This window comes from Prorops nasuta, unplaced genomic scaffold, assembly GCF_024137725.1.
Source record: "Prorops nasuta isolate Cenicafe-Biocafe unplaced genomic scaffold, Cenicafe_Pnas_1.2 PNAS00022, whole genome shotgun sequence".
In the NCBI taxonomy this organism is placed as follows: Eukaryota; Metazoa; Arthropoda; class Insecta; order Hymenoptera; family Bethylidae; genus Prorops; species Prorops nasuta.
In genome coordinates this window covers 661,996-685,160 of record NW_027116819.1, presented here as the reverse complement: position 1 = coordinate 685,160, position 23,165 = coordinate 661,996, and the positions used below count along the sequence as shown (strand labels likewise).

The 23,165-nt window shown below is 42.3% G+C and overlaps 1 protein-coding gene across 2 annotated transcripts in view; it reads left to right on the top strand.

The window, feature by feature from the left end:
• The window catches only part of tai (taiman), a 46,715-nt gene extending 23,648 nt beyond the window's left edge, over window positions 1-23,067 (top strand). Inside the window, exons 3-21 of one of the 2 annotated variants that reach the window (XM_066740014.1) lie at window positions 1,998-2,105; window positions 2,200-2,338; window positions 6,217-6,333; window positions 6,433-6,610; window positions 7,262-7,626; window positions 7,930-8,159; window positions 9,685-10,630; window positions 10,712-11,152; window positions 11,245-11,490; window positions 11,580-11,748; window positions 11,863-12,038; window positions 12,136-12,471; window positions 12,558-12,670; window positions 12,759-12,885; window positions 12,953-13,259; window positions 14,383-14,688; window positions 16,360-16,560; window positions 17,136-17,212; window positions 19,419-23,067. In XM_066740014.1, the coding sequence (XP_066596111.1) occupies window positions 1,998-2,105; window positions 2,200-2,338; window positions 6,217-6,333; window positions 6,433-6,610; window positions 7,262-7,626; window positions 7,930-8,159; window positions 9,685-10,630; window positions 10,712-11,152; window positions 11,245-11,490; window positions 11,580-11,748; window positions 11,863-12,038; window positions 12,136-12,471; window positions 12,558-12,670; window positions 12,759-12,885; window positions 12,953-13,259; window positions 14,383-14,688; window positions 16,360-16,560; window positions 17,136-17,212; window positions 19,419-19,487 (4,651 nt within the window). In that variant the 3' untranslated portion in view covers window positions 19,488-23,067. The remainder of the gene's footprint in view (window positions 1-1,997; window positions 2,106-2,199; window positions 2,339-6,216; window positions 6,334-6,432; window positions 6,611-7,261; window positions 7,627-7,929; window positions 8,160-9,684; window positions 10,631-10,711; window positions 11,153-11,244; window positions 11,491-11,579; window positions 11,749-11,862; window positions 12,039-12,135; window positions 12,472-12,557; window positions 12,671-12,758; window positions 12,886-12,952; window positions 13,260-14,382; window positions 14,689-16,359; window positions 16,561-17,135; window positions 17,213-19,418) is intronic. The other variant, XM_066740015.1, reaches the window with a different exon arrangement.
• Window positions 23,068-23,165: the final 98 nt, after the last annotated feature.

Here is a 23,165-nt window from a genome sequence, read left to right as displayed (position 1 = left end):
TATGCGAGCCCAGTGAAGTGAGTCTCGAGTCTCAGCCGACCAATCAGGGGCCCGGGAGAGCAGCGAGAGTCACCGGAGAGCCACTATCGCTCCTTCCCAACACTTTTCAATTCTTTCCTACACACATACGCTGCCTCCCCCCCTCCCCCCCCCCCCCCCCAGTTTATCCGAGCGCGCAGCAACACGCGCGAGTCTTTCGGACAATAGGATTCGTTAGCTCCACGCTCTCTTTTTCTATATATCTAACTATATACATTTCCCTAATTAAATTCGTGTATTCTCAATTTCTAGAATCCATCAATCTTATCAGTATAGGATATTCCTTTTGTATTATATTATATTCAAAAGAAATTATACCCACGCACATTTTTTACGACTCTTTTTTCTCAACAACAGTATTTTCCAATTTAACGTGCTAATTCCACGAATGAAACTAATAATGAAATTTGGTCGCGTTGTTCAATTGTAGTTCTTGATAGAAATACAATTTTCTTATGATTTTGTCATTTTGCATAGAATAGAACATTCAAGAGGATTAAAGTTATTCAAAGGCAATCCAGATATGTATGTATTTATATAGTGGCAGAACCTACTCGTGTTTCTCGGTGTTATATTTGCATTGGAGAAACATTCTCGAGCAGTCAGCAGCATCATCGCCCGTGATTTCATGTTGTTGCCGCGATGTTTCTCCATACGTTAATAAAAAGTCTAATTATCCTATCAAGAGGCTCAAGGTCGTCGTGCTTCCGATCAATCTTCATGTCCCAGATGTTTTGCTGGCGCATCTCGACATTTATATATTTGTAATATAGAAAATAAGAGAACAATGAGGGGAGAGCAGCCGGTTTTCCAACTTTCATCGTTCCATCTGTTATATCACTTTTGATTTTAAACGTCGCCTCACCTAGGTCGTATCGAAAGTTATTGTTTTATGGGGGTGTTGAGGGAAATATTTGTCTTGGATTTGGTTTGTTTGTAATAGTTGTGTGTAGCGTACATAATAATGTCGAAAATCTTTGTACAGACCGATAACGTCACTCGAGTTTAATTTTAGTTCACGAACATACGTAATACGGTGTTAAGAACGACAATATTGATAAGTGCAGCTGCAGTACGTTCAACCGAGATGCACACGTGTGTATATTTGTATTATCTGGGAATATTTCAAGCGTTAAATCGTACGAACAGAAATTTTACCCCATTGGTGCGCCTGTTTTAGTCATTTTACTTATTAATTAAAATGTTTCCAATCGCGTTCCACCTTTATATTTATATATAGAATTTTTATAAGATGGTCTTTTTTCGTCTCATTTATAAAAACGCATCTCTGTATGGGTACATTCAACTGTTGTTTATGCAAGTAATATCTATGAGTGACCGTCAAATAACGACACCCTGGGAAATTCTTAGGAAAGAATTTTCAATTGGATATCGAATACAATGCCTCCTGCATATTAATGCCTGTTTATGCACCCGTGGATAAGAAATATTTTTATTCGTTTAATCTCGAAATTTATTACAATGAATTCCGCATTGAGTCTGAAAATTAATCTATTGAATTCATCGGTGTCGAGAGAGAGAGAGAGAGAGAGAGAGAGAGAGAGAGAGAGAGAGAGAGAGAGAGATCCTATATATATATATATACAAAATATGAAAATCCCAACAACAGAGTTTGACCTTTGGCCCCTAAAATTTGTCACAAATTCGTCGTATTTCTGTTTATTCTTCTTCCTCTCGTCGCTCGTGCCACTAGCGTTATGAATTTTGCGTCGATTCGGTCACGCATTCTTGACCCCACTAGCTTCCCTAGTATTGATCTCACGAAATTGGCCCGAGCTCGTATTTGTGCTCGCGATCTGCGTTGGATTTCCACAAGTCCACTAAAATTCTCTTATCTCTCCGAGCTCTCTTTTTTTTCACTGATGATTCATTTTTTTTCTTGTTTTATTTTTATTTCTAGCTTTCTTCTCGCTAATGAAGGATTTCTTTGCTTGCAGGCCCGGCCCGTGTGATTTACAGGACCCATTGTGGGTCAAAATGAGTGCGATTACTGGTACCATCAGTAAGAAAAGAAAGAAATCAGATGCCAAGCCGCAGTCACAAATGTGAGTATTCTCATGGGATGAAAAAGTGATGCATAAAAAGAGCGAAGGAATTTAACAAAAAATATTTATAATTATTTTGTAAATTAATTTGCAGTAATAAGTGCCTTAATGAAAAACGACGGCGGAACTTGGAAAACCTGTATATCGATGAGCTTGCCGAGCTGTACTATGCGACGGATATGAGCTCTGGCAAGACTGACAAATGTCAGATTCTTAACAGAACCGTCGAACAGGTAAGGATCACCCAAGAGGAACACTCGGAACAAAGAAAGAAAAAAAAAAGAAAAACAGTTACAACACTCTTAAACACTGTAATAGAGACGAAAACACCAAAGCTTTATACTTTTGGTCAGTAGAAAAAGAATCCCCGTGACGTCATCGATATATTTAATTAAACACCAACTCCAACAATCACGAGTAAAAATATCGAATTTCTTCCTCTATTCTCTTGTAAGGCTTCGGCTATTTCAGATAACTACGTCAGTGGCTGGTTAGAATTGGTATTGATCTACTGAAAGTAATCCCGGCAATTATTTTTTACCTCGTTTACTGTATATGTTTATATTCAAACATATACAGTGTACAGTTGTGGAATAGAAGCAAACCGAACCGTTGGATTAATTATCGAATGAATTTTTGAGGTTAAGCGAGCTGCACGTGCAGCATCGTGTCTGATGAGCCGAGAGAAAGATGCAAAGAGGGAGAATTTTTCGGCTTAAGTAGAAAAGGACGGTACGCGGTATACGCGGGGATAATTCGCAGGGATTTCGCCGATTTTCCAAATGCTGCGCAGGATGCTCACGTGACCTTGGCTGACGTCACGGAGGCCGATAGGAAACGTTCGAAATGGCGATACCTAGGATACACTTTCAGCAAGGGTTCGCGTGACGTCATCTGCGCACCAAAGCTGCGCGCAAACCGCTGACCTGACCGAGATAGCCGAGCGAGGATCGAAAGATTCGCCTTCTCCAAATGATACAGCCTCGTTTTCAACCCCAAAATTCCCCCCTCTACCGATAATCGTCCGGATTATCACGCTTTGCCCACACACTCCATCTGGTTAAAACCATAAAGCAAGCTTATTCTCCCCTACGTAGGTTCTGATGTATAAATACCAGTTCACCTTCGCCGTAATAAACAAAAGTAATCCTAACAGTTTTTTGTTTGTTATCAATCTCGAAGATTTGGCTCTGGTGGATTTTTCATCTCCCGATCCGATGCGACACGAAGAGGTTAAAATTGTTTACTAATAGTCAGGGTGTTAGGCGGTTACGGGACCGCGTAGTCTAGCGCGAGATTGCAGACTCAGTACTGGCCATTGCGACGAGTGTCGTTATGGCTACCGGAAACATCGTAAATTTAACTGAATCTTGCGTTGGCTTCTGCCTTCTTCCGCTCCATTCGCCGAGTCGAATAAATTATCCAGCTACTAGCAATTGACTCTAACTGTATTCCCATGACTTTTACTGCTACCACTCTTTCCTCAAAAGAAAATAAATCTCTTTCCGAAACTTGGGACTTTGAAGCATTCCAAATTTGAGATGATACGACGGGAGAAATTTTTGAAATAATAATTTTCTTTGTCCATTAGTACACGGAAAGATTGAAAAATTCTGTTGTTTGGTAAAAGAGAGGCAGGGAGCAAGGGACAGAGACCGCGAGAGCTCGGGGAACAGGCTTGAGGTTTGGTAGTCGTTAACGTAGGAATTTTTCTGTGGAATATAAAAATGTGTAGCTATCGGGAGAGAAAAGAATGGTTGCCCGTGAAGTCTAGGTAGATGACGGGGCCCTGCAATGGTGGCTCGAGCTAGTGCTAGTTAGTCGCGGAGTCGTAGAATCGGCAACACTGCATGGAGAGCGACGACGACGGTCCTCCTCCTCTCTCAACGCAGCAGCGGAGTCACCGACTTTTCGAGGCCACCATCGCATCGTGCGGCGCCGCGACGCGACGCGATGGCGGCCCTCCGCTCCTCCAGTCTCACCCCTCGCCACCCCTGACCGTCGTCTTCTCTCACCAACCCTCCATACATCCACGATCCCCACCTTACCGTCTCCTTTAATTCTCTCATCCCCGCCACTTTTCCATCTATGCTCAACTTGCCTCACTTTCCCTCCACTCGCCTCTGTTCCCCGCATTTGCTTTTCCCCACCCTTTGAACTTGCCTCGTTCCTACTATACTCGTGAACTTGCCTCGTTCCACAGTCACTTGTTCCAACAGCCCCTCCACGCCGCTCTCTTACCCCTACTGCTCACCGTTCGGTCCCCCCTCCACCGCTCATTCCAATCTTTCTCCTCTCGAGCCAACGATCAGCAGCGCGATCTGGCGGCCGTTGCGCAGTCCTGACCTCTTCTCCGTCGATAACGCCAGTTCCCAACTTACAAATCAGCAGCGATCGACCCAAACTTGGACTTGAAACCTTGAAAAAGCCCCGAAGCATTTGCAAATTTCATGAAAACCGATGCTGCCTTCGCAATGAATTTCGAGATATTTCCATTGTTCCTAACCGAGAATCGAAGCTTCTTGCGCTTCCTTCGCACGTCTCGCGGTTTCGAGTTTTAACCTAAAACACACCAGAAGCGAACGAAGCTAATTTCACGCAGGCGTTTCGTAAAAACGTTAAACGCTGCTTTGCTTACCAAACTCTTCGTTTCGGACAATCCAACGAACTTGAAATAAGAACTTGTAACGTTGTGTAATGAGAAAAATCATTTTCGACAGCGATGCTTGTTTTTCGGATCTCGTCAAATGGTTTTTTAATTGTATTACTTGGCGTAATCAATCTCTGACATCACCCGATGAGCGATAATTTTGATAATTATAGAAATGATTTATTTCGTTCTCCCTCGCGTGCGTCTCGTTTCGAGCTCGGATTGAAAATCCATCGTGGGAAGGAAAAAATTGATGAAATATTAATCGCGCAAACATCGCGACGAAATATATAAATTTAACACTGAGGCAGACCAGTAAAATTGACGAGAGAAATTAAAATCGTGCAGCGGGGTAGAGTTGGTTGGTTGGTTGGTTAAATCTCAAAAGAGGTTAGAAACTCCTTAAACGAGTTGCGAGTGTAATTGGGGAAATAAGTGTATGGAGAATAATTATAAGATCGTCGCGTAGTAGGGTAGAGGAAAACTTAGGTTAGGGAGGCCTGAGGTAGTGAAGTTGGTCGAGGAAACGCTTTCGAAGTGTTAATTGAGCGAGCTATAGTGGAAAGGGAGAAGCGGATGGGAAATATTTCCAGTCAAAGTGGAGAATGTAGAGGGCGTAGAGAGTAAGAATGAGGCCTCTGATGTGTGTTAGGAGAAAAAGGAAGAAGAAGGAAAGTGTGTACGAGAGAGGTAGTATAGCGGCGAACGGTTCTTCCTCGAGTAATGTCTCAACCGTCTGATATTGCGCAATTCATAACCAGACGATGTGCTGCCCCTGCAGCCATACGACTTTAGGCCTCGATTTATCATGCGAATTGTCCGTAATGCCTTTATCTATGTAGCACGTTTTCGGTACAGAAGCGAAACTGGTTTGCTATCAGTGGTTAAGCAGTATATATAATCGCGAGAAAAATAGGGGCCTCCGAGAAAAGGAATTTCTTCAACTTTGTATTTTATTTAATCTCGAAACATTGCATTAATAAATTCTTCTCGCACCCGATATAATTCAATTCGCGAATACGCACCTGTTTAATGAACAACGTTCTCAAGGAAAAACACTAAAAAAATCTGCTTTCCTATAAAGTGCTAAAAGATCGATAAAAGTGTCTAAAAATAAAAAATAGTTAAAAATGAATAAACGACGCGCGTTTGAAGGTATAATTGTTGGTATTACGTTGTTGGATTAATAATAAATAGTACATAAGCTATGCAAGACCGCATGCCGCGGGATTCAAGAACTGTCAAATCAGCTTTTTATTGTCGTCGCGTTATCTTTATACTAGCGATACATTATAGCGAAGTATGCTGGTGGAAGGATTAAAATTCTTTTTCACGATAGCTGAATATTTCTGAATGCTCGAAAAAAAAGTTAAAAATTTATTCGTCCTCCATCGTTAATTAAAAATCTCCCTATTGTCCTTCGATCGTTCATTGTTTATACATCGTTGAATTTTTTTGCAGCTCCGGCAAATTGATCAAGACCAGCGTTCCATTAGTCATGCAGTTCAACAAGGGGAAGTTACTTCGACTAATGCTACCCTTTTGCCCAATAAACAATACGGCCCCGTTGTTCTGGAGGTATTTCATATTTTTCATTTTAACAAATATTCCCCTCCCCCCTTAAAAAGTCCAGGCCTTTTATCGTACAAAAAAATTAATTTTTTTTAACTGTTCCAGGCGTTAGATGGCTTTCTATTCGTCGTGAACGCCGAGGGTCGCGTGAATTACGTGACGGAGAATATAACTGATTTCATTAATTATACTAAAAAAGATGTCCTCGGCAAGGATATTTATAATATTGTTCACCATGGAGACCATAACATCTTCATGTCGAGCCTGTCGCCGATGTCGCTAGGTGGGTATACACATCAGGATCCACAGATTGACGGAAAGAGAAGCAGTATAGGTACAGAATCTGACTGATAAAACGATCCAGACAATGGACACAAAATTCCACTTGATTTCCTAACTCTGAGAGATACCACTTTTGCACGAGAGATTTTTCAATCGGTTTCTTCGCACCTAGAAAGATCTTGTACAGAAAATTCAAATCCCTTCTAATTACAAAGGAAAAAGAACCCATATCCATGGTTTGAGTCATTGTATCATAAAACCAAGTTCTGTCCAACTCTCTGACCATAAGAGATATCAATTTTTCAACAAGATCTTTCTCAAGTGTCCTCTATCCAAATTCGCAAAGTTCTTGCAGAAGAAACTGCGTATCTCTTCCAGTTGGAAAGAAAAAAAGAGTTTACGTCTATGAGTCGTGTTACCGGTTGGATCCTGTACAAAGGAGAATCCTGAAGAGTGTAAGGAGTGAGGAACAAGGAAACGTGGCCTGATCGAGTATGGCAGGTTGGATGGAAAAGAGTTCTCGAGAGTGAATTGGAAAGGAAGATGCAAAGTCAGAGTCCAGAGCTCCCCTGAGTGTGATAAATGTTTGAGAAATGTGGACGTGGCGTTGTATGTATATCGATGAATAATCGCTGATAAAATTTGTCACTAGGCTGGACGAGCGAGCCGCAGCTTCACACGGGAAGTCGCACTTTCAGTTGCCGTTTCTTGGTAAAGCCTCCCGATGATAAAGAAGAGACTATGGAAGAGAAGCAGCAGCGAGTATCGCAGTATGAGACCATGCATATCAGTTCTTCTCTTCTCACGAGTAAAGCCGATCGTTTAGAACTCGGAGACATCTCGTCAGAGTCCTCGGACATTGGGCCCTGCGTCATGTGTGTGGCCAGAAAAACTCCCCACAACGAAAAACCCGTCATCACCCCAATCGAGCAGTTCACTGTTAAGCTCGACGTTTCCGGCAAGATCATTGCCGTTGATACAAGCTGGCTATCACCTGCTTACTCCAAATACTTGACGGTAAAACTCTTCCCCTTCCTTTCTCTTCATTCGTCACCATCGATTGCATTACCCTTGTCGATCTTGGACAATTTTTTTTCTCGCTAAAAGCAATGTTACCCCCCCCCCCCCCCGTAAAAAAGGGGGAGTCCCAAAGCTTCGGGCTTTTGCGACTCGCGGGGCTGTGGATCTATCGTTGAAAAGAACCATCTCGGATATCCCCTCTGTTCATAAGCATGTAGAAAAAGCTCTTCCTCTTGTAAGCTTATCAATTAATGCCTGTGGAAGGTTTGCCACTGTCTTCATGAAAATTAATATTTTTAGGACCTTAAAGGCACCGTGTGGAAAGACTTGTGCCACCCTCATGATCTCAATAAGCTGACAGCACATCTGAACGATACGCTGCAGATTGGAGAGGGTACCAGCTCGGTCTACCGGTTGTGCATAACCCCTGACAAGGTCTTGAACATTCAGACGAAGTCTAAACTCTTCAAAGCTAACGTAACAGACGAGAACGATTCAGATTTCGTGATGGCTACCAATTCAATTATTGGGTGAGTTGGCGCACAAGCCCAAGAACACTTTTCTAACAGTGCCTCTCATATCTCAGGTGTCCATTAACGAAACAAGAACAAATCAAACAAAAATAACAGAAAAAATCTCATGCTCCTCCAATTCTGACGTCACGCTTGTATCTATAAACACACATACACATGTACCACAGCTTTTTACTCGTTAACCATTTTTTTCTCAGTGCAGTGACAGATCAATTGTCCATAACTTTCAACCGCACGCGACGTTCCTCATCGTTCCTCCAAGCGGCTGCAAGCTTTTCCGATAAACGGCGGGGACGTTTTTCAAAAGCTTTATTTTCCTGCAATAATGGATAAAGTTGATAGCGGAGTAACTTATTGAATTCTTGGCAAAATTCTGATGGATCGAATGAATTAATTTCAATGAAGCCTGACCTAGCCTGTGTTGCTAATGCCAAGATACATGGTCTTCCTTATCTCGCGAGAGATAAACGAATCCAGGTCACGGAGCTTGCTCAACTCGATACAGTTTCCCGCCTGCGAAAGCTTGTAGAGGCTTGGAGAAAAAACAAATTCATCCTGACGATTCCTGCATGAGCACTCGTCGATATTAATTTTTCCATTGGAAACGGACAGCGAGAATCGACATACCTATCATATGTACATTGTACACGCACACACGCGCGTCTTCACACGAATTCGAAGGTTTCTTTCCGGTGTTGGAGATCTGGCCACTCTTGAATCAGAAAAAGAATATAAAAACTGTGTAAAAAAAAAAAAAAAAGACGAATTTTCGTTGTCACAAAAATGGACAAAAATCACCAACGAGTCACGTGCATACTTGTCTTCCTGTTATTATTTGTATCTCTCTACTTCATCCCTGTTTACTTTTGCGAGCGCTCACTCTTTGCCAACAATGGACATTATACACGACATATGCTAATCTCGAATAATACCAGGTCCACAGATTTTTGAGTCTCCTCTTTACAGCCGCACTCTTCTTCTTATTCTTGTCGGCATTAATTTTTCTACTGGCACACTCGAGGACTAATTTCCACATTCATGGACTTTGATCCATCACAGCCACGAGCCCAACGCGATGTCGTTGGTGCTTCCACCGTGAGAATCAAAGTTCATGAAGAGTAAAGAAGAGAGAGGGAGAAAAAAAGCAGCAAATGGAGTGTTTCTTTGTCGAACAAAAATCTTCTGCACTTGGTCACGTGATTCTTTCTCGTATTACATTGTACATTACCTCTGTATACATGTGAATATATACAGAGGTGATAGAACACAAAAAATATAATATTTTGTACAAGAAGCAGAGATAATTGTAATGGGAGTTTGCGATTAAGGAGCGCAAGGATCCCTATACGAGTGACTCTCGAGCAACGACGACCTCAGGATCGTCGAGGGTTCGGTGGAAGAGGTTGAAACAGCTCAAGGTCATCGATAGGGATCCTTGAGCCGGAAGCAAGAGAGTAGGAGAGGAGAAGGGAGTGCAAGTGTACGAGGATTGATCTACAAGTGTGTTTTTGTGTCCGAATAGGGACAATATCGAGGGTGGTCAGCTTTCCAACAGCAAAGTGAACTCGGGACAGTTTAGTGTCCGTGCGAATAATAGTAATAGCAATCCGGGTAAGAATAACAATAACGTGGGTGGGCCGTTGATGGGCCACGTGAACGGGCAAGTGAACAATTTGGCTGGTCGAGGGGGCCACGCGGGCTCGTCCTCCTCGTCCTCTTCGTCCTTTAGCAATCCGGAGCCGACCGGGCTGTCGACGACGAGCCTCTTCAACAACTTTACCGGAAGCATGGATCTGGAGTTCGAGTTCTTCCCGAGCTCCGCGTGGGAATTGGAGGGCGGAAGTTGGCCAGATCGACCGGAGAGTCGCGCGAGTCAGCAGAACTCGAGGCCCCCGAGCCAACCAACCCCGGCTTCCCCCCAAGGAACCGCGGCGTTCTCCTCTAATACTGCGACACTACCTCCTGCCTTCAGCCCGAGCAACGCGGCAACCTTCAGTAATCCCTTCCCCTTCAGTCCTGTTCAGGAATCGTCAATGGCCAGTGCTGCCACTCCGGCTGGATCAACCTCGACGACGACGACGACGCTGCAGTCCAACGGCCAGCAGACGCTCGCTGCGCTGCCTCCACCCAAGGACAAATCCTCGACGTCCCTCGCGGACAACTCGAGGACCTCCGTTCCTTCCACCGCAGCCTCTGCCTTGGATGGCCAGAACAGTCTGGTCTCCACCGAATCCGGCAGACTGAGGAACCTCCTGACCAAGGGCAGCAACGAGGACAGCCAGGACAATACCAGTAACGACTGTGATAATCAGAACAAGCACAGGATACTGAAGATCCTGTTGAATCAACAGGACGACGACGACTATCATCCGGAACACAGTAACAAGATGAAGGCTAGTCCTAGTAGTATGCCAAAGGCTGGCATTGATCATACCAAGTCCTCTCTTGGCAATAACATGCTTCTTCAGGTATTTATGTGGTTTTTTTAGTGGTATGCTTTGTTGTGGAGATTCTTGTGTTTTGGTCTGATCGAGGGGGTGTGGTTTCAGCTTCTTAACGAGAAAAATGACGACGAGGACGAGGAAGCTCGAGCTGGTCTGAAGAAGAGGAACGAGTTGTTGCAGCAGTTGCTGAAGGACCAGGATGAGGAGAGGAAGATGCAGGAGCAGCAAACCGATGATCCTCTGCTGGTGAGCTTGGGCTTCAGGAACACAACGCCATCTCCCTCTCACTCTGGGGAGCACATCCCTCACACTGGCACCAGTCAGATTGGCCAGAAGAGACCAGGGGAGGATGGTGATTTGAACGTGGCTGTTAAACGACCGATGGATAGCTCTCATCAAGTCACGTCCTCTGCTAATAATGCTGCTAATAACACGAGCAAGCTTTGGGAAAAGAATAAGATGCTGGCCTCGCTATTGGCCAAGCAACCCCCTCAAACAACGAGTATCCCGCCTGTACCTGCGTCTGTGATATCGGCAACACCACAGGTTCGTTGGATCGTCCTGAGAAATGGATGATATAGGAATATTCCAAGGGCGTCTTTAAGCAACCAGTTGTACTTATTGGGATTGAATTTCAGGATAAGCTTCCTCGAGTGGGCGACCGTTTGAAGCAGCAGCAACAGCAGCAGCAACAGCCTCAACAGGGCCAGCAACAACCACAGCCCCAGCAACAGCCATGGAGCAGTGGCGGTAGCATGCAGACGATTGGTGGCAGTAACACTATAACGACCACTGCAACGTCGGCTCGTACTCCTCTCCAAAGCCAACCGAGACAACTACCTCGCCAAGCAACCAATTCCTACCTCAGTCATATGCTAAGTCAGGTAAGCAAAAATTGCTGAACATTTCCTTCGATCGTCCCAGTTTCACAGTTGGTTTATATAACTAACGTTATATTTCTTCCCTCCTGCAGCAACATAGGCCCCAAATGGGACAGATGGATCCGGAATTCGCTAATAGTGGGGAGTACAGGCAGCCAGGTACAGACCCAGCAACGTGGGATAACAACCAATCCTCGGATCCGGATCTATCGGATATCCTGGACCAGGTTATCGAGTTTGTTCCAGATGAGGCTATCACGGGTAAGACTCGACCCTCTTGGTAACCTCGCCCTCTTCTTCGGCAGATGGAGAGAGTTGTTTATGGTAACAAAGGAACATGACAGCTCCGAAAGTAACATTGCTTCCTTTCCACAGATTCATCCGCGATAGCAAACCTCCTAGATGTTATCGAGGAGAGTCAAAACAACGCAATGAACGAGAAGATGGCGATAAACGCCATCCAGAAATCGTTGATGTTGTGCGAGACTGCCGTGAATCCCACGTCTTCCACCATTACTATACCTGTCACGCCTCCAGCCTATTCAACAGCGGTAAGCACCAGGGATAGATTGCCAGAGGGAAAAGGAGCACACTCGACAAGCATCACGAAGAGTATATAAATGATGATATTCAATGATCCATTTTCAGCTGGGAAATACACCAGTGACGACGACCCATAGCTACCAACCTCCACCTGTGTACCAGCAACAGCCAAGGATGAGGTTCAACGCACAGCTGGGCGTGAGGCAAGCAGCAGCGCAATTTACTCCTCAGCAACAGCAGCAACACTTGCAGCTGCAACAGCAGCAAAGGACGAAGCAGTTGCTGCAGCAGCAACAGCTCAAGCAACGATTGCTGCAGCAACAGCAGCAACAGCAACTACTCATTCCTTCCAATGCCACAGCCACGGACCAAATTACCACTGGCATTCACAATATTGATAATTTGCTGAACAATACTGTTGCTCCAAACGTGTCATTACAGGTAAGCAATCGATCGTTCGATGTCCATTAATAAACTTTATATCCATAGATCAAACGTCCTTAACAAACATTTGCATTTCTGCGAAGCGGTCGAGTGTCCCAGATTCACAAGTCTCTCCAGGTTATGGGGGATCCGTCCAGATGCCTTCCGGGCACCGACTGGCTCATTCGTATTCGCACCCAGCAGCGTTGCCTCAGCAGTAAGCAATTCTCATTGTGAATTCTTTGAAAAGTTTCTCGCAACTGCATCTTTAATTCTCTCCTCACTCTTCCACTTTTACCACACAGTTCTATCGTGAGCAACAGTTTTAACAACAATCAGCAAGTCTCCGCTGCTGCAAGATTATCACCGCACTCGCCTGGGGGGATCTTGTCCTTCTCCCACCCCCAGCCAGTGTCGCCACGTGTCACGCAGGTAGGTTACCCGTTGCTAGGCAACGTGGGTTTGGCAATAGGTACTAACATTGGAACTAACATTGCAGGGTAATTACGGGAACAACCCGAGATTGTTCAACGTGAATCAGGTGCGATCGCAGCAACAGGCAGCAACTCCGCAGCAGCAGCAGCAACAACAACAGCAACTGCAGCAGCAACGCTCTATGCCATCTCCAGGAACGCCAGCATCGGCACGCCAATCTCCGTTTCCAGCGGAAGCCTTTCCTCCGCCAACCTCCCCTACAGCTAGCCAGTTCCCACCCGCTGTTCCTAACCCTGCGGGTGCCAACCCCTCGACTCAGTACCGATTGCAGCGAACCACCTCAACGCCCTCTGCCACCACCCAGTTACCAGGTAATTCTCGATTGCCCCTGGGGAGACACTCGACGAATTCCTCACAAAGATTCTCCTCAGGCAATAAAACCTTGCGAGAGAAACTATCGCTAAGATCATCCTGAACAACTTCAGGATTCTCTTCTAACACGAATAATACCGTACCGACTCGTTTCGCGATTTGAAAACCAGGACATTGTGAAAGAATGATTTTCTTGTTAGTGACAAGTGATTTGACGTTTAATGGGCTGCTCGTTTAATAGATTTATTTATGAATTTTTTCTCTGTATATTTCTTTTGTGCTCTTAACTGGGGGTAAGTAGACATGATCAAAATAAGTCTGTTTGAATCTGATGGAGAGTAGGAATATATTTTGTTTACATAGAGTAGTGGGACATGCCATAGAGAAATTTGGTATTTTTCTCTCTGTGTTTTTTTCTCTTTTCTTCTTTATATATATATATATATATATATATATATATATACGTGTTTAGATCGATGTTTGTGCTCGCAACAGTAGTTTCTGCTGTAAACCAAAGAACAATGCAACAAAAAGCAAACATAATAATAAGAATAAAAGCGAGGACAAATTTACAAGCAGCAAAGGTGACGTTACTACCGCGACACGAATACTATCACACTGTTTAATTATGAATTAAAGATTTTATTCACCGAATTTAGCATTGCGGTTCAAGCCTGTCAAGGGTAATTTATATTCCCCTCATAAATAATCGATATCGAGACACGCTCGTAGTGGTCTCTCCCGAGCAAAGCGAGAGCCAAATGCTAAATTCGGTCCATGGATTAATTTCCCTGGCTGTTAAGCTCAGTTTCTTTCGCAAAAATTGAGTTTACTCAGGATCGCTCCGATCGTCAAGATAAGTCTCTTTCAGTTTTGTCCTCTTTCTTTTAGAAACGATCTTAATGTTTGTCTCGATTGAAATTATAGAGCACAGAATGTGAGAAAGATTGTACACGAGGGATGGCAGTAGATTAGATGGGACACTGATTAATAATAATAATAATAACTGGATATTGCTGGGTGTAGAGCTTGCATGGGCAAGCAGTTGGGCTCGAGGGTACAGCGTCCGTAGAGCGGCGCGGAGCATCAAGGAGCAGAAGATAGATGAGCTTGATGTTGCAGGTGGGGTTGGTTCGCCCCGGCACTACGGCGGCGTCAGTAAGGAACAACCTCTCCATTCACCTAGTCATCCACATTCTGGTTGCCCAGCAACACCGAACCACAACCAACATAACGCTACCAATACCCATCAACACTTCTCCAATCAGCAACAACATTCTTCTATGTTATACCACAACACCGCCAATACTCTCAATGCAGAAATGCAGCCGAGTCAGTTCTGTTATGATCGGACTCCTCTCTATCCTGGCCCTCAGGAGGACGCCAGGCCCATGCCACCTGGTAATCACGTCAATCACCAGATGGGTGGTAAGTCATGTGACCAATTAATGTCATGTGACCATCATCATCATGCAACAAACCCTCTAATCCTGAGCCCCCCCCCCCCCCTCTTAACATGACATATGGCTTCTTCCACTCCACGTGCCACAGAAAAGGGCATGAAAATTGGTTTTTGGAAGCACCTCACTCTCTCGTCACGATTTTCCCTCAATCTCTGTGGACCCCTCTCTTATTCCTCTTCCTGCATCTTGCTCATTCTCATATACACCACCTGTTAATCGGATGGAACATCTGGTAACCAGGACTTCATCGCAGGAGTAATTCCTTCATTTTCCATTGTTACGTCGCAAGGTCACGTTGTTCGTGTCCAGGAAATATTTTCTCACCCCTTCATTTTGTTTTCATGGCCTGGCACACGAAAGCTTTTCATTTTTATTCCATCTCAAAGGTGATTTTCTTTTGTACATAACAGCTCCTTCTTCACACGACTCGTGTCCGTATTAGGGAGAAGAGGCAGCATGGAATCTGTCACGTTTGGTCGGATAATGGTCGTCCCGCGTTACGTCCGCTTCATCAAGTTTCCCCTCCCCCACTTGGGTTTCTCATGTTGCACCCATCGTCGACTATCGGATTCCGTGGTCTTGCTTTAATGTATCATCCATTCTGCACCTCGCTATAGACATTCTCTTGTGACACTCTCCACGTGAAAATGTACATTAACACTTCCTTCACCCCCCTGGCCCACCATGTGTCTCAGTAATCACCCACTTCTCACTTTGTGTTATTAACAAAACAGAGGAAAAAAAAGATACACGTAACCCTTAAGATACCACGAATCTCTGCTTTTAGTAATTATCGTCTCTCGCTCTCTCTGGCCAACCTGATGGTAATTAAGTATCTACATAAGTACAGTGCGTTATTTTATCCATAGAATTTTATTATGTACATTCTTTTAGTGTAAATAGTAGCTGAGAATCTTCCTTGAATCAGACACACGAGGATCCGGATGAGAGTCTGTTTGACCTTTGAACCTCTCGATGATAGAAATTCGTGGATGGATCCCTCCATCTCTGATTCAACGAAGAGTTTTCTTGACAAATTCCTGATCTGGCTTAATTCTTATCAGCTCTGTGCAAGTCTAGGAAAAAAGTAGAACGAGCCAAGACGTCACTCTCATCTTCAGCAACCTCCAATCTCTGTGTCTCACCAATTGTAAAATAACACTTTAATGTAATCCTAATTTTAAGTATCGCTTATCTCTAAGTACTATGGGAACATGTGAACTAACGATAAGGTATATCTGTATGTATACATCCTGGCTTTCGTGATTAATCTGTTTTAATGCTTCATGTGATATCAGTGTCGACGTTTCTTAGAAAAGTTTCACCGCAGATTGTAAGATAGAAAATGGTACCATTCGCAGCAATGTTACATTTTGTCAATTGTAGAATTATTAATAAAGCTACTCCCCACTACCCCCACCTTCACCTTGAAGTAAGTTATCAGCTTCTCCATCAAAAATGCACAATGTCATCCTGGTATAAAATTGATTTTTTTTTCAATGCTTTTGTCATAATCTGCACAAATCGTGGAAAGAATTTTTTTCTTCATATTTTGTTGTAAGAAATACCTGAAACATACGTTGACTCTTCATCGTGGGATTCGAGGATGGTTTGGTAATTGAGTTTTTTCTTGCAGGTAACGCGAGCACCACTGGTAGCATGACGTCGGAATTCGTGAGGCAGGAATTGCGAGCGATCGTTGGCGCCAGAACGCAGCAACAGCAGCAGCAACAGCAGCAACAGAGGGTACCCAACAACATCCAGAACAATCTCTCGGGCCAAGTCTCCCAAGACGAGTTCGAGGCTCTCGGCCTCACCTTCGAAATGTCTCCTGCAGGTACGCAGCAGCACTTGTGTACGCTTAGAAAATTCACGAAGAAGAAAAGAACAGAAAGGAATTCATCTCCCTGTCCTTCCATTTATCATTGCTCTTAAAAAGTCGAAGTACCTGGAAGACAATATTTTGGATATTGCGAAGAATGTACGTTGAACCACTTGCAGAATATTCTTATGGACTTGTAACGCTTTGGTATGGAGCAAACCTTGCTGGTACCAAGTTCTGAGCAAAGAGTATTGAATGCTAAACGTAGGATGCTGAAGAGAGTCTGAATCGTTCCTTCTCCCACGTCTTTAAGAGTATTCTGCAAAAATTGTAAATAGAATTTCGAGATTGACACAAATACTGGGTTGTCCATACTGGATGCTGTGAAAAAGTATTACAGACCTGTTATGGGTGTGCCCAGAGGGGCCAAGAGATTAACTCGCTTTTTGTCATTAATTGTCGAGAAGAAAAGAGGGCAGCTTAATTAGAGAACTGGCAGGGCAATTAAAAAGTTGGCAGCTTTGATTCTTGTAAGGAGAGGCATGACATTTGTGTTTTGAATATCTATGGTAACGATGTCCCAACTTTAGGTGAGGCTGTGATTAGCGATGGCCCTGCCAAGAGCTGGGCCATTGGGAGCGCCGGAAGTGCCCCCTCGTCCTCCAGGGTAAGACCCCTTCAACAACCACATTTAAAATCTAAAATCTTAACGTATCTCTCATCTCGGCGGAGACCTCACCTACAAGTAACGAACACTCCTGGCCAGTGGTTTCAGTGGCTGGTAAAAATATCTGGGAATAACAATTGGGCAGAAAAAATTAAATATTACAAATATTTCTGTCAGTCTGCAAAAATCTCTGGAAGGGAATGTTTGTTACTTTTAGCCCAGGTTGCCCCATTTTTTGTATGCGCTATTTCTATCTCTTTCTTTCTTTCCTTCTTACTCTCTTTCTCTTTTTCTTTTTCTCCCTCTCTGTCTTCCCTTTTTAAGCTTGGCTTCAACATTTTCTGCACGATATATCTTATCTATAATCAAATTGTCTTTCGATACTCTTCAACATCTTCATATACGCACCGAGCGTAAAACTTGTCGTAGGGGTGATTTTTATAAGGGAAGAGATGCATGTTTGACGTTTTTCTTGCATTTCTTAGCTGTTTTTTTTTTCTTTTTCAGGAGAGAATTTTCATGCGTGAATAGAAACGATGAAGTGTGTAATTTGATAGAGACGACTCGAGTAGAACTAGTACGGAGGGGAACAATCAAGTTTTACACTCTGAAATGTGCCAGGCATACTAATATAATTAAATATATTCACGATTTAGCATCTGCCAGTAGGAGAGATTAACATTTACCGAGGATCATTGTTCCATCACTGTTACGTAACGAGCTTAGAATGCTGGCTTGCATCGAACACTCGTGGATATCACGCCGAGGCTAATTAGTGGATCTTGCTAGACCGTATTAATTGCATACAATTATTAACAGCATAGCCGTTGCGTATACCGTTACTTTTTAATCAAGACTACGTAACGTTACATCAATCTTCTGATTTGCAATTAATTCTCTAAGAAGAAAACTAATTTGACGATCTAATAGCATAAATTAATCTGATTCTTTTTCTCGTGATCGATATACTTGATTTCGATTAATGTATCTGTTTTATGTAAATGTTTATATATCGGCTCTATCGCTAAAAGCAACCCAGAGTGTACGTGTAAAGAGACGCTTATTTTTGTAACAGTATGAAAGATGTACGAAAAAGTGTATAAAACCTTGCCAAATGCTATTGTTAAAAGGCTTTGGAAAGGTTTTAAGCAAAAACTGAGTATCTCTTGTAATTACGGGGATGCGCGTCCTTCTCATCCATGCTCTGGGATATTTTTGAGCGAAGGATCCTCTATATATACATATATATATGTATATATACTTGCATCGATTACAAACCTTGTACTGCGAATCTCAAATTAATCGAACAATTGCTTCGAGTTTATCCGCGCAATTGTTCCGAATCTGCCATCTATCTCCGTCCGCCAAATCTCAAGGCAGTCACTTTTTGTTTAATATATTTCTTATTTTTTGCGCATCCATGCCGACGATGTTTCGTATTCGGAGGTGGTGGTACGAAAAGAAAGAACGCTTATAAGTTTTCTCTCATTATCAGAATAATTTTGCGGCATTTTGTTGTCTCGTGAACGTGCGTCTCGCATTTGTAATGCTTTTTCACAGTGAGCCGATTAGAACCTTCGTAGAAACTTTTGACTATCTCTCGCTGCATGCAGAGCTGAGACTTTGGAAAAACCAATGTAAACGATGTAAAGAGTCGAAGCAAGAGATAACACAAAAAAATTTTAAACAGAGAGATCTTGCGCTGAATTGCCTGCGCGCAATTAACGTACTCCTAATCGATCAATTAACTTGTGCGATTTTAGAAAGCCAATGAGCAAGTAGAGCAGCCTTTGGTGTGCATTGAATTGGATGTGTAGCCGAGGTTGCTTCAGTAGTACTTGATTTGTTTTATTCTCTATCTATTTCTCATTAGCCTATTCTCAAGAAATCTTCGTCCTCTGCATTGGGAGAAAGTCAGAATTTACCTTACCGACAGACGATAAAACAGTTAAGAGGCACCCTCAAAGACTGCTTTTTCTCTTACTCTCTCTCTCTCTCTCTATCTCTATCTTTCTGTATCTCGCAATTTTCGCAAGGATTCGCCACTCGATTAGCCAATTCGACGAACGAACGACCTTGCGAAAAGGCACAAAGATTCTCCCTATGTAGAGTGACTGATAAATAATATATATATATATATATATATATATATATTTATAGAGAAAATTTGTGCAACGAAAATTAACGAGAAAATTTTCTTTCGTAGACTACTATGGAGGAGGTGGCCCGAGGTGATCCGAAGTCGTCGTTGCTGCAGAAGCTGCTGTCAGAGTGACTGCCGGCCATCAACGAGGGCATATATAAATGTACATACGCGTGTATCAGATACGTAACGTACGTCTGAGCGGGATAGTGCGAGAATGGCAGCGTGAGAGTGTGATAGAATGCGAGCGCTAATCGAATCTTAAGCTAAATATTCGCTGAAAACGAGGAGCGGAGCTCAAGTTGTATATGGGCACTTCTAATACGTAAATGAATACTATTGTATTATATATGTAAACGGTATAAAGATACAGGAGTCAGTATTCAGATGCGTATCACCAAATACAATGCGAACCAGTACGCGGCGCTCTCTAGAAGGAATGTAACAAAGATGTAAAATGTACAGAGAACGATTCTTCTCACTTTGTAAAGCTGCGAAGAAGGGGCTTTTGCAATAGCGTCTGCATCGTTTTTTTTTTCGAACTCAAAGGACCAAAACTTCTTTCCGTTTTCACATTTGGCTGTGGCTGCGTCGTTTTTTCGCTTCTCCATCGACCCCTTCAGGCTTGCTCGGCTGACCTGACAATTTGTTCATTCGTACCGATGAGGCTGACGTTGCGCGAGAAAAGTGCGTGGGAAGCCGGCCAACCACGACACCGTTGGTGCGCACCCTCCGGGAAATAGTGCGAACTGGAGGGAAAAGAGGAGGGGGAAAATTTATAATGGAGAACCGGTGATAGTTACCGATCGAGAACACGATTTGTTCGTCGACGTGTCGGAGCGAGAGACTGCTCGGTCGATCGTGCAGGCTCCTCTGTTCTCGATGGAAAAATTTTGCGTTAGAGACCGAGGCGTGCAAGGGCTTGAAATCCTGTTTCTTATCGCTCGCTGTTATTCTTTATTTGACGAGGGAGAGAGAGAGAGGGGCGTAGAGTGCTTTCTCTGATAGAGTTACGACTGTTGATTGTTAGCCTTTTCCGCGCTAAGGCTCTATATGTTACTTGCTTGGTTACTTTGTCTAGTTTTATATTGGCTCGATGGGCTTGGCTTGTTAAACGAAAAGAAAGATTGTAATTGACTAATTTTTCCAATTGGTATATGTATTTTGTTCCGTTTCGTTGGACTACCGAACGTCACGACTGTTTCTTGCACGAGGGAATTTGGTGCTTTGACCGAGGAGGGTAGATGTGGGCCGGCCGCGGAAGATCTAGTTTAATCGGGATTGGTCCGCTGTACTGCTCGCGCTCTTACCGACCGAGCGAGGATAAAATTTCTATTTTTCAACTTTTGCTTTTTATTCGTCAGCGAGGACACGGCTTTTTGGTGCGGAGCCTCCTGTTATTTTGCGCGAGAAGCCTTTCTCTCGGGGCGCTCTTCCGTGCTACCGCGAGATATTCACAACCGTGACAAGATAATGCTGGGGCTCCCGAGGTTTCAATGCCGATCAGAAAATTAAAACGAAACTGACGGTCTCGCTATACCTGTAAAGATGTCACGTTCTCCGTCAGTATTGTATTTGGTATCACTGAAAGAAACTACGTAGGTACCTCAAAGGTATACTTTACTATACCACTGGCTGTTGAACATAGAACTATTTATAGGTTTAATTATTGTATACAGAAATGAAAAAAAGTAGAGGATTATCACGTTTCTTCTTCTCTTAATTTAACATCCTTTTTGACTATTACATTATGGAATAATATATTTGTGATTGTAAGAATCTGCAACCAAAATGTATCAAAGAATACTTGTTGTTGTTAATATGATTATAGCTATTATTATTATTATTATTATTAATATTATATTATTATTGTAACGACTATTATTTTATTTTATTTTATTTTATTATTGACATCATGATCATCACTTTTACCAATATTCTTGTTGCAATTACTATATTATAACATTAAGGATTATAATTATTATTATTATTATTATTATATTATGTCAATATTGATATTGTCAAACACTTGACATACACATATTTCTATTCGATAGTAAGAGTACCTTTATATAAATATAAATATATATTGTATAAATGTATATGTATATATGTGTATATCGGTTTATATACGAGTTATATATGAGTAACCGTAAACCAAGAAGCATAGAAATGGTATAATGATAGACGTTACTTATATATACTTTATATATAAATAAACGTATATTTATATATATATATGTATACGTGTGAAGAAATGAAATCAACCTTCTATTTTGCATAGGTCGGTAATTCTCTTTTTGGATCCTTAAAAATGCACACTAAATTATGCATCTAAATGATTAACGATAACGCCTGTTGTTATATGAAAGAAAGATAAAACAAGGAGAAACGAAAGAAGGGAAGAAAGATGATGGAGGAAATCTTTTAACTACATATATATTTATACGTATATATACACGAGACGTGAGTGTGTGTATATACGTATACACATACATATGAAAGAAATCTCACGCAAGTGTCTTATTTTTTCAAAGTTCGGAGTTTAGATTCGCGTCCCGCGGGAATCGCAATTAGGGAACGAACAAAATTTGAGAGGAGAAGAGAAAGAGAGAGAGAGAGTGAGCGAGTGTGAGAGAGAGAGAGAGAGAGAGAGAGAGAGAGAGAGGGTAGAGAAAGAAAAAATATTTTTCAACAATTTCAATTTTTTTTTATTGTAAGAGTTTTGTTTTCTTTTTTTCATAACGTCTTTCGTTAAGCTAAAATCTATTTGGTTAAAGTAGCAATATATTGGTTTATATAGATGAAGGAATTTATTATTATTATTATGATAACGTGAAAACCACTTTATGGATTCGCCAATAAGAACTAAATTATCTCGAACGTTGCGAATTGAATGAATTTATCGGCGCGCAAGAGTGAAAAGTCGTATTAATTGATTCACATGATTGTAACAACGCGCATAGACTTTTGTATATTGATTTTATATATTATATATAATAAATATATATAATTGTGAATTTATTTATAAATAAAGCGAGAGATACGAATCATTAATTGCTATAAATAAATGTATGATATGTATTATCGTAATGATTCACTGATGTTTTTCATTGGTTTTGATTTGTTCCACGATTGAATGTGCTGATTTAAGAAAACAAAAAATGAAACGGCTAGGGGAGCAATGGCTAATTGTGACAAAAAAAAAGTTAAAGAGACAAATCCATTGAAATCGATAATCTCTTTCAATTGCGATTTTCACGAGGGATGGGATAACAAATTTATTATGAAATACAAATTAAAACACATTCGTGAGGTACTCTGATTATGTACACATACGTGTATGCACATGTACTTACCCACACGTACACGCATGCACATTGAGGTGTATCGAGGCTCGTGTACATGTGTGCATATGTCCTCGCGTATGTATATGTCTGACAGCGAGAGTGAGCGAGCGAATGACCGATTGAATGGCAGAATGAATGAGAGACAAAAAGAGAGAGAGAGAGAGAGAGAGAGAGAGAGAGAGAGAGAGAGAAATTATAAAGGAGAGAAAAGAGATATAAATGCGCCAGTATGCCTGTGCATTTAAATTTATGAGTGCGTGTACTTGCGTGTGGCGTGCGCGCTTAGCGAATTACGTCATATAGATAGATCATATGTGCTTTCTAATGATGAATAATTTTATAAATATAAATATAATACCGATCTCAAGCTGTCAATTCACTTTGACCGAATCACTTGCATCTCTGAAATCTGTCATTTTCATTGTTCGACGCTCCCTAAATGTTTGCGAGAGGTAAGTCA